The sequence below is a fragment of the Rhododendron vialii genome, chromosome 3a (assembly GCF_030253575.1).
Source record: "Rhododendron vialii isolate Sample 1 chromosome 3a, ASM3025357v1".
In the NCBI taxonomy this organism is placed as follows: domain Eukaryota; kingdom Viridiplantae; phylum Streptophyta; class Magnoliopsida; order Ericales; family Ericaceae; genus Rhododendron; species Rhododendron vialii.
The window spans coordinates 821,455-839,974 of record NC_080559.1 but is presented as its reverse complement, the minus strand read 5'-3'; the positions used below and the strand labels follow the sequence as shown (position 1 = coordinate 839,974).

General features: G+C 38.4%; 2 protein-coding genes across 3 annotated transcripts; both read right to left on the bottom strand.

The window, feature by feature from the left end:
• Nucleotides 1-2,255: 2,255 nt before the first annotated feature.
• Nucleotides 2,256-6,222, bottom strand: LOC131320756 (uncharacterized). 2 transcript variants are annotated; one of them, XM_058351603.1, is made up of 3 exons: nucleotides 5,715-6,222; nucleotides 4,905-5,592; nucleotides 2,256-3,594 (listed from the first exon to the last, which is right to left on the bottom strand). In XM_058351603.1, the coding sequence occupies exons 1-3, from the start codon at nucleotides 6,059-6,061 to the stop codon at nucleotides 2,476-2,478; spliced, it is 2,154 nt and encodes a 717-aa protein (XP_058207586.1). In that variant the 5' UTR covers nucleotides 6,062-6,222; the 3' UTR covers nucleotides 2,256-2,475. The 2 variants fall into 2 exon arrangements, with proteins under 2 accessions (XP_058207586.1, XP_058207588.1); XM_058351605.1 differs by having other exon boundaries at nucleotides 5,673-5,789.
• Nucleotides 6,223-8,653: 2,431 nt separating this feature from the next.
• On the bottom strand, nucleotides 8,654-13,383 carry LOC131320755 (uncharacterized). The gene is made up of 2 exons (XM_058351602.1): nucleotides 12,322-13,383; nucleotides 8,654-9,338 (listed from the first exon to the last, which is right to left on the bottom strand). The coding sequence occupies exons 1-2, from the start codon at nucleotides 13,063-13,065 to the stop codon at nucleotides 8,985-8,987; spliced, it is 1,098 nt and encodes a 365-aa protein (XP_058207585.1). The 5' UTR covers nucleotides 13,066-13,383; the 3' UTR covers nucleotides 8,654-8,984.
• Nucleotides 13,384-18,520: the final 5,137 nt, after the last annotated feature.

Sequence of the window (18,520 nt, the reverse complement as noted above, 5' to 3'; positions counted from 1 at the left end):
TCCATATTATTGCAAGAGCAAATTCTCAAAAGATCAAAGCCAAAAATTCTCATTGTTCTTCCACTTTCATATTATTCTTGAGAGAAAATTTGTACAAGTCGTGAGCGATAATTTTCATACCTTCTTCACATACTTGTATTTCCTAAGTGAGTGTTTGAGTCAAACACTTGAAAGCTTAGAAGACCAAATTCGGGTTGGAATTTGGGTGTTATTGTTTTTGAGAAGTTTTCGGAGAAAATTCTTGCGGTTGTGCTAGCTCCTCGGGAAAGCTAGAGGCATTCGGTTCTTGTAAGCACCCGCAAGACTTACAAGTTGTAATCTTTTAAAGATTAGTCTAACCTTCAAGTAATTGCTTGAGGAGAAGTGGAGTAGGGCCGGACCGTGGACAAATCCGGACCGAACCACTATAAACGGGTTCTATCTCTCTATCTCTCTATTTTGATTGCATACTTATTGTTTGCATATATTGTTAGAGATAAATTTTTATTGGTAATTATTACTAGCAATCCTATTCACCCCCCCTCTAGGTTGCATAATTTGGGTAACAAGTTTAAAGTAAATTAGTTAAGTACGGAGTAGTATTTAGAGAAGGCTTTGTTAAGAGTTACAAGTAACTCCAAAAGTAAAGCCGTGAGAAAATTGATTCTAACAATATATATCAAGCTCTTCAACATCATTCCTCTTGTGCAATTTCATCTTGAACGTGGAGATGAAATGTTTATAGGTAGGGCAAAACAAAACAGTGGCGTAGCTAGGAATGTGTATTAGTGGGAGCACTATGTCACAAGAACTTCGACGATAGCCAAGCTCCGACACTCATGAGTTAATGGTTGTTAGCAATGCGAAGGTGGCATGCGTCTTACGGTGTGAGAAATGAAGGGGAGCTTTAGGCTTGTGGAGAGTGTTATTTTGTTTAGAAATTACTCAAATTTGCGTAGTCCATCTTGGATTTTTACTTTGAGATAGCAATAAAACATCCATTGCGGGCTTGATTTTTACACTATTCAAGAAAAAATTAGTTAATTCCTATATCTGTTACTAATTGATCGAATAACACATGTCTTGCTTTGAAATTATGGTTAGACAAAAAGATTTGTAGAATTTGCTCAAGCATTTACAAATGGGCAATTCATATGTTTTTGCCGAGGATTAATCAAAAGATTAAAGCTTACAAAATAAACAGTTTAGATTATTTGTATGAGACCCGATATAAATGCCAAATAACAAATGTTGATCCTACTTTTCAGTTGCTCAGAATTGCTTCCATTTGATTGCATGTAAGTATATACTAGTATGTAGCTAATGAACATTACTAGGACTCTATCTGGTGTTGCGAGACGAATCAGTAAAGCAAACGCAGAAGGAAGCAGAACATACTAGACAGATAGACTGCATTTTCTGCAATAACTTCACGCGGTAACTTCTCAACTACTATTACTATACTTCTTCTCACTTTCCAGGTCCTTTAGATAGCTTAGGAGAAGAAGAAAGCCAAAAAAGGAAGAATCCCCCAGACGAACTTCCTCCTCCGTCGTCACGACGGGGTAGGTCCTGGCCCGCCATCATCCAGTTTTGGCGTGATCGCGAGTCCTGTAATTCAGTTAAGTATCACAAATTCACAAGTCTTTTGAATCACATATAAAGTTCAAGGAGACCGTGGCATTTCTCTTTCTTAAAATAAAAAACCCAAGCTGATGCCTGATGGTAAGTGTCTGCACATTAGTCTGACTTCATTCCAAACATTCGGTACAATTCTCGATATCTCGTGTACAAAAGTTGATGTTGGATCCACCAAACACATCATTAACTCCATGAAAGGTTGAAACTACGTACTCCCGTACCAACAAATTCTATGAACAGTTATTTGATTTTACAACGGTTATCCTTCTCCAACATAGTACAGCTTCTTTCTTTTATCAAGCAATTAGATTGTCCATATATCGCAATTAGCGCCATTAACGAGCCGAGCTGAGTTTTGCCAAGCTCGAGCCGAGCTTTCAGTAGCATTCTTACAAGGGCAACATAGTCAAAAGCATATCATACCCTCTTCTTTATTTGTATTTTGATTTTAACACTACTCTGCTCCCAAAAAAAATTCAGCATAAATAATCCAACCATTTTCCACAATCTTACTACTTCCACATTCCATATAACATAAACACATTAGAATCTATTATCCAAAAGAAAAGTGACTCCCAAACAGTCTCAGATCGACGGATTCATACACTTGTTTCAGACATAGAGAAACCAAATCCTTCCAAAGTCTCTTTTTTCCTTTCATTGGCATTACAAATAGATCACAAAAATACATTATGGGCACAGCAACGTGTGATTAAATACTACAATTAAAAAAATTTTAAAAAAGAAGAAGAAGACAAAATGAAAAGAACAAAGAAAAGAAGAGAAAAGAAATCAGTTGCTTCTAAAGACCTTCAACTCCCTGCAAATAATGTACACACAAATAACACCCATCTTTCACCTCCTTGATCTTTTCTTTGGCTGTCTTGAAGCCCCAGCCTCTTTATCACCACCTCCTCCTTCCCTACTCCGTTTGCCAGATACTGCCGCAGGCGTAGAAGGTGGTGGTGCCGCCGCTCTTTTGGGCCGCCCGACGTTTCTCTTTGCGGGGCTCCCTTGCTCCTTCTCCTTCTCCTTCTCCTTCGCTTGTCTCCCCGCTCCTGAACCCCTCCTCGAAGTCACCACCTGTTCTTTCTTCCCATCGCCACCCTTGCCATTGCCACCACTTCTCTTCTGCTCACCACCCCCTCCTCGGGTATTCATGCCGGAACTAATTCCTGAGCTCTTCAGCGTATCTAGCAATGTCGAGCCGTTATTATTTGTGGTGGTCGAGCTTCGCTTCATTCTGCTCAAGAAATTAGCTGCACTTCTCTTCTTCGCACCACCTGATACAGTGGTAGGGGCAGCGGCGTTTTTCTCACTTCTAGGCTCTGAGTGTTCACTGGAAAGGGGTTCTGAATTCTTGCTAGGGTTTGGACTGGCTCGATTCTTGCCATTCTTCTTCGAGCTTCTTGAACCACCTGAAGCGAATCTGTCACTTGTCCTCTTCTTTGTCACCCGATTATTTTCTTCAGCATTATTTCCCGACGATTTCTTGTTAGATTGCTTCCAATCCAAAATTGGTTTTTCTTCGGCTTTTTGCTCCCTCTTTCTATCGGCTCCTCCAGAATTGGATGATCCAATCAGTGCTTTTGCAGCAATTGAGCTGCGCTTGCGGCAAACTATCATTGGGCCTGATATCATTTTTGGTTTTGGTAGCAAAGAATCAGATGATGGTTCGGGCTCCGGTTTTGAGGAAAGGACTAGTTGGGATGGTGTAGGAGTTTGTTCTTCGGCTGAAGAATCGAACTTCAGATTTGTTCGGGTCATCTCTTTGGAAACAAGCTGCCGAAGCTCGATGGCAGCTGCAGATTCCCTGGACTCTTTGCGGAAGAAGAGGATGGCATTGTTGAAGAGAAGCAGCAGATCGCGAAAGAACTTGCTATTGAAACTTGAGTACCATCCTTCTTTGAGCCTTGTTTGAATACTTTCGAGATCTACATGTTGCCGAACCAAGTCCTTGTACTCTGGGGTTTCCTGCAAGGTTGAGGGCAATTCATCAAAGTGATTTATGCTTCGAGTAAAACCACCATAAATCACATCAAATATAATTCTGGTGGCACTATGCTGAGTGATTTGGATTAAGATTTGTAAATAGGCCAACAATTGGAAACAAACCAAACATGCAGACACCGAAAGTCCAAAGACCTCGCCAAAACGCAACCAAATCGCGTTGCCTTGCTCCTAAAATGGACCAGAGCCCCAAAGTAGGACGCTCTTGAATACATACAGTTACAGTTAAGGAAAATTGCCCGTGACGTTTGAAACACAATTCCATACAGCATAGAAGACACATAAACTATACTATCCTAGCACATACAAAAACATAGTTACCAACACCAAAATGTGTGTACCAAATGGAATACGAGAACTGAGATTTTTAGCACACATATTTGGAGACATTAAATGACTGTACCGGAGTATCCATAAGTGGTGAATTATTTCCCATATACAACATGCATGACCTACCAAGACACATCATAGGACGGGTCATTATCTGGGTAGTACCAAAACTTCATTCTATTGGAAAGTGGACAACTTTGTGAATGATAAACACCCAACAAATATTAGAAGTACAAAAATGAAAAACCATAAAGTCGATTGAAAACCTTTACAGTTTACACAGAGAAAGGTCTAGAGCAGAGAAATAAAGAATTGCCACCAAAGGAGCAGATAAAAGAAAATCCAACTGTTTTTTGTTTTTTTCTTTGGCAAGATTTTCATCAAGAGAAACAAACACCCAACAGCAGGGACCAACTGTTTTGCCCCATAAAGTAGTTTTTCAATGGTACTGGCAGCGAACATAATAATTCAATGACAATTTACTAGGTTCTATTCTAGAGAATATAATCAACTCAAAACACCCCGCTAGTGAACGGCGGGTTTATGGTCTCCAGAATTAGTCGAGGTGTGCATAAGTTAGCCGAGATACGTGGTTATAAAAAAATCAACTCATAAGCAGACAACAACATGCGGGCCCACAGCACTATAATGTGGAGTAACTCGCGTTCGTTGGTGAATTCCTCAAGATTGTTCGCTCAAATACCATAACTAAAATACATACGACCTAACAAAAATATCATTAAAAAAAAAATTTCAGTCGAGGACACGCAAATTTATAGTGGTATTGGTATTTTGAAAAAAATCCACTAGTGAATGCCTAACTAAAATACCAATACCATTATGAATTTGCTCCAAGGGGGTAGATGCACGTTTTAAACCTGCGACCTAAACAAAAACCCGGTCAGAATTTTTTTTCAAACAATAAAATAATTTCTTCTGCATACCTGCCGCTCGAGCCGCCGCTCAAAGACCGAGCCGAGCTTGTGAGAGCAAACAATCTCGAGGAACTCCACCAACGAACGCGATTCGACGGAGGCTCGTTCAACGGCGCGCGATTGATCCACGTCCTCGGGTTCATCACCACCGCTAACACAACCTGACCGCACCTTATCATCGCCCAACTCCTCCTCCTTCCTCGAGTTGCTCGCTGAACTCTGCACGTCGCTACTAACCTCCTTCGCCGCCGCGGCGCCCTTCGACTCGGCCACCGATTCCCCCAACTCGGCCGAGTCACCCCGTCCTCCACCCGGTTCATCCTTCACCGATTCCCTCACCGGTTCCTCCTCTTTCGCTATACTGTTAGAGCTCCCGTTACACGAGTTCTCCCCCACCGGCTTCGCCAAACCAGCTCCACCATCCGGTTCACCTCCTCCTGTTCGAACCAGTTCCGGCTCTTCACCACCACCGTCTTTCCCGGTCTTGTTTGGTTCCGTTGAATTCGACTCGTTCACCGACCCGTCATCTCCGCCGGAGACCGGTCCACCGGCCACCGATTCCGGCGAGACTTTTCCGTGTTCCTCTTCTCTTTCTCTCTCTACAGTCTTCTCCGGATCCGACTTCTCTCCGCCATTCGATTTCTCGTCCTCTTCTTCTCGCTCCTCTTTCAACCTCTTCACCTTCAGTTGCAACGACCTGAACAAACAATCAAATCAACACATCCACTCCAAACCTTCAGATCTAGAATAAACCGGTAGATTTGTTTATACATATACATGTAAGTATACAAGTCTTTATAGATTTGTTCTGTTCATTACACGATGGAGGCATCGTAGCGTTCGACTTCGCGCCTGAGCTCGGCGACGCGGAGTTTCCTCAACTCGTCGAGCCAAGGGACGGCGTCGGCGGCCTTAACGGCGTCGTCGCTTGGGTGGCTGTAGCGTTGTTTGAGGTCGCGGTACTTTTGCTTGCAGTGGGAGGGGGTGAGGTGGAGGAGGGAGGAAGGGGCGGAGCTCCGCTTCTGTATCTCGACGGCGACGGAGTCCCAGTTGTCGGTGCCGTGGCGGTGGACGGCGCAGGACAGGAGGAGCTCCTCCCACGTCCCCCACGGCGGCGAGGCGTCTGGTCCTGTGATGTTCTCTGCTGTTTCGTTTGGTTTGTCCATGAAAATGGTAACGTGATTACTGTGGTATCTGCAATTCGTCCATTTGTTTTAAAAAAAAACTAGGGCTCTCTCTCTCTCTCTGTATCGTCGGCTCGGCTTGGATGGAAGAAGACACACCGGGTCGCGACACAGTGAGCACGCAACTGGTGTGGAAAGATGGCTCGTCCCTTACGCCCTTTTGTATTTGAGCCCCCTTTTTTTTAAAATTAAATTACATATTATTTAAATTAATCATTCATTTTGACAGGAATACTGTAAAAATCAATATTTGAACCAAAAGTAATGGGGGGAAAAAAATTCACCAAAGAATAATGCCAAACATCTGATATTTTATTGTCTTTATAGTGTTATATATGAAATTTTTGCAACTTCAATTCACGTGTTTTTATTTCTCTCATTGAGACTAATCATGTCCCGTTAACTAAAATAAGCATTTATTTTTTGAATTAAATAAAATATTTTATGAGAGAATGATCTGTCTCGAAAAATAAGTAATAAGTACTTAAGAAATAAAAATCTTAATGGAACGGGGCTTGAATAATCTCAAAAATTATGATGAAAAAATAAAATAAAAAATTACAAAAAAAAATAACAGACAAAAAGTTTAGGAGAAACTCACCCGGTCTAAAAAAAAAAGTGATAGCATTTTGTTATTCGGGATGGCTAAAGTTATTGCACACCAAAAAAAATAAAAAAAATTCCTGGCCCGCACAGTCCAGCCCATTTTTTAAATGGTTCAAGATTGAATACTATAGGATGGATTTATTTGGTTGGGTTAGGTGTAGTTGTCTTTTTAAGCCTGCTAAATGAATAGATGGGATTGAAATTTGGAAAAATGACGGCCCAGGACATGTTTTGATAATTAATACCCACCAAGGACATGCTGAGAATAATTGTTAATACTGAAAATATTCTTAATGTGTATTAATTATCAAAACACGTTATTGACTGTCATTTTCCCTTGAAATTTCTCTTTAAAATCAAGCCTAACCCGGCCTATATACCACACACAATTGAGAATTGTGTACGGTGTGTATACTTCAGGTATGGCCTAATGCGTTGGGTTATTGGGACAAGTATTGTAGGCAGAGAGGGTATGGACAAAGTGGATTTCGGCCCATTTGCCACACACGTGCGTTGTGCCCACCCGCCCGACTCTACCAGGCCAAGCTAGGCTTGGTAGCGGTACGGGCTTGGACCTTCTTCTACTTAATTCTTTTTGGGCTAAATTTGTTTATACCCCTATGATCCAGCTCCTTAATAATTTGGCCAACCATGGCCGGCCCAACAAAGCTTCCCCCACATTTGACGTCATATTGTCAAGCTAGAGACATTACTCGTAAAAGCATATGGTAATGATATTTCCTTTTGCCACAGCTGGCGGTGTGGCACTAAGCCCTAAGTTAGTGCTTCTCACACAATTGATCCGGGTTTAATTGTTGAGGTCAAGCCACAAAAAAATATTTTTTTGAGATTTTTCTAGTTCCGTCGTGGATGGCTTGCATTTAACTGGACCGGAAATGAGATTGCATATAAGCTGACCCAAACACCCCTGATTTTAGGTGACAGTCACTTCAATTTGCCCTAGGACAACCTTAAGGTGGCTGACTTTACGACGAGTGGTAAAAAATGGGACTTGAGCCTCCTCAACCAATTGATTAACGCTCAATCCATTTATTATTTTTTTTGGTACTTCGGAGTATAACTCTCAATCCATTACCATTGTTTGTTTCTAATTTTCTTCTCCTCCCAAACTTGGCTAATTCTAATGATTTTCCTCGTTGGAACTCGCACAATGATAATTTATCGGTCAAATAGCTACATCTGGTTATGTATGCATGGAAAGGTCCATGAAGATACACAAACAGGGGGTTATCCTTTGAAACTTCTAATTATTACCACTACTCTCTGGTTTATTTGGCTTGATAGCAACCGAAAAGTGTTTGAAAATGTTATGTTAGAACCTGCTGCTATTTGCTATGGAATTGCTAGATCAATGACTGTTATTGTGAATAGTTTCAGATTGCGGTCGTGTGCTATTCCTAGACACCTGAGATTGGTGTCATGAACTTTTCCAGGAACGGGAAAGTTGAAACCCAACATGGATGGGAGCAGCCGGGGGAACCGAGGCCCTGCAGGTTTCGAAGGAGTATTTAGAGAAGAACGAGGCTACTAGATTCTAGGGTATTTCGGAAAATTGGAGGAGTACACCAGTTTGAAAGCAAAACTCTGGGGTCTCCTGCAGGGTTTTGAATTGATCCATGATCAAGGAATGACTGCTGTTGAAGTGGATTCTGACTTGGCTGTGGCAGTCAAGATGATTAACGAGGATTCTCCCCTAAATTCGCCCCACAGAATGTTGGCTCAAGAATGCAAAGCGCTGACGGACAGTATGGAAGGTTTGTTGAAGCACACTCTCCGGGAAAGAAACAAAGTTGCTAACAAGTTAGCCCATTTGGGTGTCGCAAGAAGAGAAGATGGTGTCCCTTGTTATTCCGTTGGAGGACATCATACCCTTGCTAGAGGCCGATATTGCCGGAGTGTCAGTATGAAAGAGTCTAGTCTTCTCTTATTTTCTGGTGTACCAAAAAAAGAACAAGTAATTGAGCTCCTGTAAATAACCAAAGTTCAAATAGCAAAAACATCCCCATATCCCAAACTTTGCCTATATACATTACTCCTGTAAATTTCACAAGACCACATTTTCTACATAATAAACTTAACCAGAACCCAGAACAAAACTGAGGCATTAGACCTAAAAACCCACAAACCAATATTGCTATTGAACAAGAGAATTCCATCTCCGGCATGGTCGTCAAACTCCAGCACTATATTGGACAAGAAAATAGCATCCCTGGGGATGTCGTTGAATTCCGGCACCGTAATGAACAAGAGAATTGATTCTCCGGCAATGATGTCATATTCAGGCACTGGTAGCATCTTTGACCGCCTTCTTCAGCTCCACATTAACATCGGCCTCACTTGCTTTGCCGCTGTATTCCGATGATCTCTTATCACCACCGCTGTTCCACCGATCAACTCTCCCACCAGAAGGCTTTGCTCCTCTGTCCCCTTCCCTGTACTTGCCCAAGTCAGCGCTGCTGCCACAACCACCTGCTGGTACAGTCCATTTACCCGCAGCAAACTCTGATTTCAGATCATCCATAGCTTTTTTTAGCATTTCATTCTCAACTTGTATTAGCTCCAACTGACGCTTAACTAGCAAATAGGTCTCCCCAACGCCACCACTCCCCTGAAAATTTAAGCCCGAAATAACCTGTAGGTAAAAATACCATTGATTAATAGTTTAAAACAACAGCTGAATGTCCAAACCTCTATACCAAATAACAGCAGTGCGGACCATACCATGGAAAGAAGCTAAAGCAATGGGCACGGAAATGTAAACCAAAATAACAACATGGCTTGTACAAAGCACAGTGAGGCGTGAATTCACGCTGTATCTGGGCAGCCCAAAATGGATTGCATTTTTTGGGTAAATTTTCAAAAACTTTAACCAGTTTGCATTAGCTGTTTCAATTGCAACGCAAGGGGTAAAAAATCAGCTGCGAAGTGCAGAGCCAAAAATAGCCTAGATTTTTTGAAAAGGGGATACCTACAAATAGACACCACTTCCGCAGTTCCTCAACTGTACAAGTTTTTTTTTTTTTTTTTGATCAGCAAAAAGAATTTTATTAATCAACTAACTGAAGTTACAAAGATTAAAAGGAAACGGAAAAGGAGGCATCACAACCAACAACCTACATCCCAACTATGTTGGCACCCAGACTGAGGACAATTATATGCCACCTGCTACCTAAGAAGAAAGTTGGCGAAACACCAACCGAATAACATACATCATAAACATCAAAACAACCAAATCCCCTAAACATGCTGGGATTAACAAAACTTGCCTAAATGTATGACCAATGACCTTCAAAATGAAAACTGGGATTTAACTTTTGAGGCTATAACCGAACCAAGAACACTTGGTTACCCATTCATAGCTCGACAGCAGCAGCATAACTTCATCAATCATACACACCTAAGCTGAAAAACTTGACAGCTTTGAAAGGAATATTGTAACTGGAAGCTATAAATCTGAGACATACAAATCATCCACCAACTTGGGACCTTCAGAACAGCATAACCAACAGAATTGAAACTGAAACTTCAAGCTTTGAACCCATAGCATAATTGATGTTAGCTAGCTTGATAAAAACTGAGAAAGGGAGCAGTATCATAGAACAAGAGTCCCAATCATCTACAGCCCCCACCATCAAAACGACAGGCTTGAAAGAAAAAATCTGGAGACGATATCATAGGACAAAAGACCCATATCATAGGACAAAAGACCCAGTCTTCGACTGTATAAGTTGCAACCACAATGGATTCTTATTCCAAAGGGAAGTCCAAATGGCCAAGATTTTGTTAACCGTGTCTTATGAAAACGCCAAACAACAAAGAACATGGATAGTTTAAGGGGAGAATATCCTCTCAGGAACTTCTGAGTCCTCTTGGAGGCATATGTAATTCTTTCCCAAACCAACTTTAATGACCAAAATCATTCAATTGTAAATACCGTCGAAAACATAAACTCGGTCAAAAATTCATGTTGATGGAACATGGATAAACAAAAAGTAATACTGTATTAAGATAAACTCATAAAAGGTGTTAACCCCTGGTATGCCAATCTGTCAACCTATTTTTCTCAAGATAAAGTGCTCTTAAATGATCTCGATCGACGTGATTTTTAGTAACTTACATTTGACGAGATCTAAAAAAGAATTGGAATCATCAAAATAAACCCAGGACACGCCCACATTTGCCTCGCAAAGAACCCCCGTTTACCTGGACCCATTTAAATTGAACCCTTTTGGGACTGAGAGAGCGAGAGTGTACCCTTATTCCCATTTACCCAAGTTTATTCAGTATAGGTTTCCAGAACCACTCTCTGTCTCTCAGCACGGTCGCCAAAAAGTTCTCTCTCCAATAATTTACACTCATTCTCTATCTTTCTACTTATTACCTTAAAAACCTGCCTTTGAAACCTAAAAGCACAAATCTAAGAGCCCGTTCCAGAAACCTTCTTATTTTATAAATATTTATTTTGAAGCTTTGTTCCACAAAATTCAAATAAACAGTTTATTTTCACATTTTTAAACTCAAAAAATAATGTAAATAAAAAATAATTTTTTAATTTTTTTTGCATCGTATTAAAGATCTCAATGAGATCTATCAAACAAGATCCATAGTGATAGAAAAATTATTTACGTAAGCACATGATTTTTGAGCTTGAAATTATCTTTTTAAAAAATAATTACTTATTCACCCTTTTGTGGAACACACTTTATTATTACACAAAAAATAAGTTCTTATTCCGGTTCTGGAACGGACCCTAAGAGCATTTCCAGCCTTCACCCATATTTTTCCTCAAATTTGAGTCAAATTTTGGGTAGACACATCTCCAACTATCAAACCCAAATTTTACACATCTCCCTCTTTCTCTCTCTCTAACTAGCCTTTGGAGAAATGGGTCAAGGCAAAAGTTGTCTCAAATTTGGGCAAAAAAATGGGTAAAACCCAAAATGGAGAAGGGTTTGGATCAAAGATCGGAGAGAAATTTTTGTGATTTTTGCTCCATTTTTAAATTAGAGTCTTAAAATGGATCAAGGCTGGAGATGCTCCCAATCTTTTCAAAAAGCCTACCAAGAAAAACTTGACTTTATAGTCCAAACCAAAGTTGTCAAATCCGTTCCGTACCGGCCGGTACCGGCCGGTACGTACCGTACCGGTGCGTAAACGGAACACAAAAAGTCATGTTCCGTTCCGGTTGAAATACCGGCTTGTTCCGGCCAATACCGGGTGTACCGGACAATACCGGCCTGTTCCGGACATATTCCGGTGTTCCGGCCGGTACAAAATTACCCTCTTTTTTTTTTTTTTTTTTTACATTTTATTTATGTTTATACTTAAATATGGTAGATATATATTAAATATATATATAAAATATTAATTACGGTAAATCCGGAACGGTACCGGGATACAGCCCGGTACCGGTACGTACCATTCCAGTAGTGAAAACGGTACGCTGGCCGGTACGGTATTGACAACTTTGGTCCAAACCAACTCTTTTAACCTCACTCTTCTATGTAGAAAACAACAAAAACCCTTCAGAGACATCCAAACACACGCAGTGGACATATATAATGTACTATGAACTTAAACTTAAGTAACAACCACAATGAACAACAAGCGCACACCTTATCAGATTCCTTTGCACCATTATTCGCCACGTGTTCAATCCCGATCTTGCTCATCACGAGAACCGGCAACTCCCGAACCGAAATCCCACCCCCCGCCGCCGCCGCCGCCATTTCCCCCTTCGGAAACCTTACCCCCCACCGGAAATTCACCACCGCCCTATTCATAACCGGCAAAACCGTCCTCGCAATTGCCTCCGCCCCACTCAACACCCCACCGGCCGCCCCACTCAACACCCCACCGGCTGCCCCGGATTCCGGCAAAACCCCAATCCTCTTCCCGTAAAACAGCCCCTTCTCCGCCGTTTCAACCAGAACGTCGTCGTCCAACTTACCCCCGTTCAACTTCGACTTGGGCGTCACACCCTTAATAACAAAGTCCGAAGACTGAGACTTCTTGAAAGAGAAATCGCCCAACTTGGGCTTAAAGTGGATGAAGAACCTAGGGTTTTGAGTTCCTATCAGGTTGAATTCGGCGCTCATGCTCATGGGGCTGTTGACAGGGGAACCGTAGTGGCTGATTCCGGTTCGGAACACGAGGGTGAAGGGGTTGAGCGAGTCGTTGGGCTTGTAAGCGAGTTTGAGAGACGGGCCTGAGGAGAAGAACGTGGAGAGGTTCAGGGAGAGCTCTTTCGAGTCACCGGCGATGATGGAGGATTGGAACGGGAGGTTTGCTATGTTGAGAGGGATCTTGGCTCGGACCAGTGGTTTTTGGTCTTCGCGAAACTTGATTGAGGCTTTCATTTCTTGATTGTGGTAGAGAATTTTTATTGGGTTTGAGGGGATGGGATTGAAGAACTCGCTGCTGAGTTTAATGGAGAGAGAGAGAGAGAGAGATTTGATCTGGGTTTGGTTTGATGGTTTGATTTGGGTTTTATTGAAGGGGATTTTATAGTACTGAATTTCTCGGTTTAGAGCGATTGGGGGGAAAGAAAGGCGCTGCCATGGGGAGATTCCGCTAAGATGAACTGTATCCGCTGTGGGTAGTATGATCTGGACACTGAATTTAGCACATGTTGATACGGAATTACCCTTCACCTTATGCAAAATGAGGGAAATGTTTTGAATGGTTTTTGTGTAATAATGTGGAAGTATATGGGCCTCTTCAGGGGCTGAAAGTTTACCAAAAAAAAAATAGAAATGAGATTGTGTGATTTTTGAAATGGAGTGACATTTCTTTGAAATTTCAAAATTCAAAAGTTTTCTGAAGGAAATGAAATTTAAAATTTGAAGAGGATGGAGTATTTGTCTATGTCATACATTGTCCTGGTTGGCAGCATTTAGCCAGTTTTGTTTGAATTTCACTTTCAAAATTTTGTTTGTTTCAATTTTTTTATAGCGCCATTGTTTTTTAAGTGACTTTATGTGTAAGTTCATCTTATTCGAGGAAAAAAATGTTACTAGTGACGAGTAGTGATTCACGGTGAGTAAAATCTTAATGTGCTCTACATTGGTGAGCAAAGTCTACCGGTTACTTTCAAGAAAAATTATGTACTTCCAAAACTCATCATTGCCAAGTACTACAATCATTGTTGTTGGATGTACCCTGCAATTCTTAGCACTTAAATAGGATGTGATCTTTGGGTTCATCTTAGGAACTTTCACTTCGATATAACCATTGAAACTATTTTTTTAGGTGGAAATCATCTTTTTTGCAGTAATTTCATCGATTCTATTTAGTTGCAAAGATGGCTCAAAGGATTATAGAATGGTGCAATTTCGGGACTTTCATGTATCATGTTTTGGGTTTGACTTAGTGTTCCTTTAATTTAGTGGTTTTGGAGTTTGCATCTCTAATTGTTGGTTAATTTATGATTCCTAGATGTCATTGACATGGATGGATGGAATAATTTTAGCACCACAAATTTTTACACAAAACAAATACACAAATCCATTAACATGCACTATAAGACCCGGGTAGTCCTATGGTACACGCCCCTTATTAGGGGGTGTACCGTACGCATCATAATTTTAAACCCTTGGATTTCAAAGTAAATAATCCGGACCATCCATTTATTAAATCAATTTATAAAATAAAAAAGGGCTTAGCAGGTAACAGGTTATTCTCTTCTCCTTGACTTTCTCTCTCTCTCCCTCATGTGTAAAATACTACAAATTATATAACATAACCACAATTGTTATGACAACACAAAAAATTGACACTTTCTTACCACAATGTATCGTACCAAAAGAAATCGATCAAAAGATATTAGATACAAGACCAAAATATATCGTAGCACAATCAATAATTATTATACCCAAGCAAGATACATATCTAAAATATCACAAATTAAATATTGTATAACTTAACATCCTAACAGTCCTGATCGATCATTTTAAAAATACACTCACTAACGACATTTAGACTGTACAGTCAATTTATAGTATTTGGTATGAAACCTTGTCCTCTGTTGTAGTTGAATATAATACAGCCATGCGACTGTGACACAATAATAACGATTAAATCCGTTGAATTTTTTATGTTTGTTGATTAAGTCACCTACATAAATTTTTGTCTCAATCAGGTTTAGAAAGCTTCATCATCGGCACGCAAATTGAATAATAGAATGATATTTTTCATCCAATAGTGTCTAGCTATAAGCCATCAACTTCATTCTTGGTATGAATGACCTAATTAATATTATGTAAAAGATAGACGATTTTGATAAAATAAAATAAACACCTTACGTGAGGCTCAGATGATGCATTATTATATTTTAATGTTGTATTGAAATTGAACGACGAGATTTGTTGAAGTATGAAACTTTAAGGACTAATTATGTAATTTATCCTAAAAAATAACAAATTCTTTTAAAAAAAATAGGAACGAATGGTATAAGACTTGAACCCCAGATCTTTTAGATAAATGTCCAAATTTCAACACTTTATCACTATGGTACATAATTGAGAATTTGTAATTCTAAAGGCTATTAATTACTTATATAATATTTTCTTGTATGTAGGGGTTTTATTTTCAGGCTAAAAATTTGAGAAAACAAAGACCTCAAATGCCTCCGTCCTAGTGTTAGGCCTACACTTGTAGATCATATTATAGCCTATGTCATTGGTGTAAATCAATATGTCGACTATAATAAATTTTTTTTTAAAGAAAGTACAATGGCAATAAATTTACAAAGTTATTTAGATTTTACTTCCACGATTTAGTTCCAATGACCACCATTAAATTTTGATTGGTATGCATAGGGTGAAGGTTTGACACTGATCTATGTGTCAAATATATAGTGCCAATTGTTAAGTGTACCGCCCTGAATATTAATAAGATTGGATATTAATATAATTAATTTCACCAATTACAAAAAGGGGAGTAATTTTCACACTCTATTTTTTGATATTCACACTTATGTTTTTTGTACTCCATTTTAGTGTCAAAAGTGTATGCATTTGAGACAATAGGATAATTATATTTTTAGTGACCTCTCATTTTTTCACGAAGGAATTTTGATTTTTTGAATTAAATTTTGTAGAGAAAGAATTTGATTTAGACAATATTTTGAGAGGAAATTATAGTTGTATTCAAAAATTTAGGTATAGTATTTACTTTTTGGTGAATTTCTTGGATGAAAATTTTGGGCGAGAACTTCATTTTTAGTTTAAATTATTGAGGTATTGTGTAGGGACAAATAAGAATTTGAAAAACTAGTATGGAGGGAATCGAAAATTAAGATAATATGGTGGAAATTTTAAATTTAAAAAAATAATGTGGCGGGAATTGAAAATAATTAGTGGTATTGTATTTTGCCAATTATAACTATCGTTTATTGAACATTCCAATTGAATTTTTTTTATACGACACGTTGTGGATATGAAAACGTCAATTTATGGTGTTGTCATAACAAATTTGGTTATATTATTGAATTTGCGGTATGGTATTTTTCTAATAATAACTATCGTTAACTGAGCATTTCAATTGAATTTTTTTTATACAACACGTTGTGGGTATGAAAACGTCAATTTATGGTGTTGTCATGACAAATTTAGTTATATTACTGAATTTGTGGTATGATATTTTGTTGATTATAACTATCGTTAATTGAACATTCTGATTGAATTTTTTTTATATGACACGTGGGTAGGAAAACGTCAATTTATGGTGTTGTCATAACAAATTTGGTTATATTACTGAATTTGTGGTATTTTAGACATGTGTTATTACGAAATATTTTAATTAATTTCCTTTGGTACGACACATTGTGGTAAGAAAACGTTAATTTATGGTATTGTCATAATAATTATGGTTTGTTATATAATTTGTGGTATTTAAATATGTTTTCTTTTGATACGACACCTTGTGTTAAGAAAATGACAATTTTAGGTGTTGTCATAATAATTGTGGTTATTTTATAAAATTTGTGGCATTTTACAAATATTTTGGTTTGAGTATAACAATTGTTGATTCTGGTACTACATATTTTGATTTTGTTACGAAATATCATACGAGTCAAAAAAAATTTGATACGATTCATTGTGGTAAGATAATGCCAATTTATGATGTTGTTATAACATTTGTGGGTAACATTATTTAATTTTTGATATTGTACGCATATATTTGGTTAGGGAACAAGTATTATGGATTTCGGTACGAATAATTATGGTTACATAATAACAATATTTTTTAATTATGGGTAACCTGCTAATGACCTATTCAACAGGTAAATTTTAATGTACAAATCGTAACTAGAATCATAAATATGCATTAAAAAATCAAAAATCGGCATAATGAAAATCACAAATTGTCATAATTTAGGCATACGGTATACCCTGTGTACCATAGCTTCCTCCATAAGACCCACACAAATTAGATGTGTGTAGTTTGTGCTGGCCCACAGTGCTTGTGAGTGTATTTGTGTATGTGTTTGTGGTGGTAGAATGATTGGGATGAATAATACTCATTTCGTTGATGGTCTTTACTATTTTTACTCTAAGGCTCCTAACAATGACGAAAAAACTATAACATTTTCAAGACTTGAATTTTGCTTGAAGTGATTGTGAAATTTTAGTGATAGCTTTGCTTAAAAACAAGCACGCCACTCCCTCCATGTTCACATGAGGTAACTTCAAGTGACTCTTTTTTCATAAAAGGGTTTTTACTCATTCAATTATCTTTGTAAGTGGTGTTAGCCGTTAGGTGGTTGTGCATATTCCTATCACCATACAAATACTTTTCGAAGAACAATTAAGAGTGATGAAGACATGCTTTTTTGAAGACAGGGAATCGTATCCTTTTGCATAACACAACTTATTAATTAGGAGCACCCTTTTTTAGCTACTTTGGTGTACGTGTTTGACTTTATTATCCAAGTGTTTTTGATGTTGTGGTTGAACGTGGATCCAGTTAAACACAACATGGTATTACTTGTGATTATGTAATTTGGATTATATTTGAGTTTGGATCCTATCAATGTGACTTGGATCGTTATTGTAGTGCTATAAGTACGGACAATTCGCTAATTTACGATACAAACATATTGGCATTTTCTCAAATCCATCTAAACAATCAAATTTGCAAGTCACATATAGAAACCATGGAATTGATATGTGTCACACATATATTACTCCTCGTACTTCTACTTTGTTAAGATAAGTCTTTAGACTTCTAATATAATGACAATGTCAACCCTTTGTATATCATACGGAGTACTAGGTGACATCTTACATCTAACCTTTTAAGCTTGTTATAATTATAGTTTTATGTATTTTCTGTTAACAAACCATGTCACAATCAAATAATTTTTATTAGCACTCAACTTGATTTTACATGGACTGTAACACATTGAGACCTACAAAAGATCAACAGCTTGGGTTTACAAATAGAAACATATCGGATCCCATTTGTATTACGTAAGGGATATTAACATGAGAATTGAGATAAATTTAATTTAATCTTGGATGATATGTATAGCTACTGAGTAATGATTTTTCGAACTCAACTTTCTTACAGATCCCCTTCAAATTTTATCTGTAATTACTTAAAATAATACATATTTCCAAAACAAGTTAGAAGAAAAGTACATTTATGATAAAATGTAGTCTAAAATTAATTTCTTTTGGGATCAATTGGACATTAGAAATCAATACAAAATTCCTACATAAATGGCTGGATGATCAAGGTATTCAACTATACCAGAGATCTTGATGCGTGTGTGTGTTTAATTTTGTTAGAAGAACTACGAATAATAGC

What these genes read in the sequence shown, in the direction of transcription:
- LOC131320756 (XM_058351603.1), bottom strand. Translation starts at nt 6,061, where the DNA reads ATGGACAAACCAAACGAAACAGCAGAGAACATCACAGGACCAGACGCC. An exon ending in CGCTACGATGCCTCCATCGT is followed by an intron (nt 5,593 to 5,714) that starts GTAATGAACAGA and finishes TTGTTTGTTCAG; the next exon opens with GTCGTTGCAACTGAAGGTGA. An exon ending in AGCGGCGGCTCGAGCGGCAG is followed by an intron (nt 3,595 to 4,904) that starts GTATGCAGAAGA and finishes TCAACCTTGCAG; the next exon opens with GAAACCCCAGAGTACAAGGA.
- LOC131320755 (XM_058351602.1), bottom strand. Translation starts at nt 13,065, where the DNA reads ATGAAAGCCTCAATCAAGTTTCGCGAAGACCAAAAACCACTGGTCCGA. An exon ending in GTGCAAAGGAATCTGATAAG is followed by an intron (nt 9,339 to 12,321) that starts GTGTGCGCTTGT and finishes TTTTACCTACAG; the next exon opens with GTTATTTCGGGCTTAAATTT.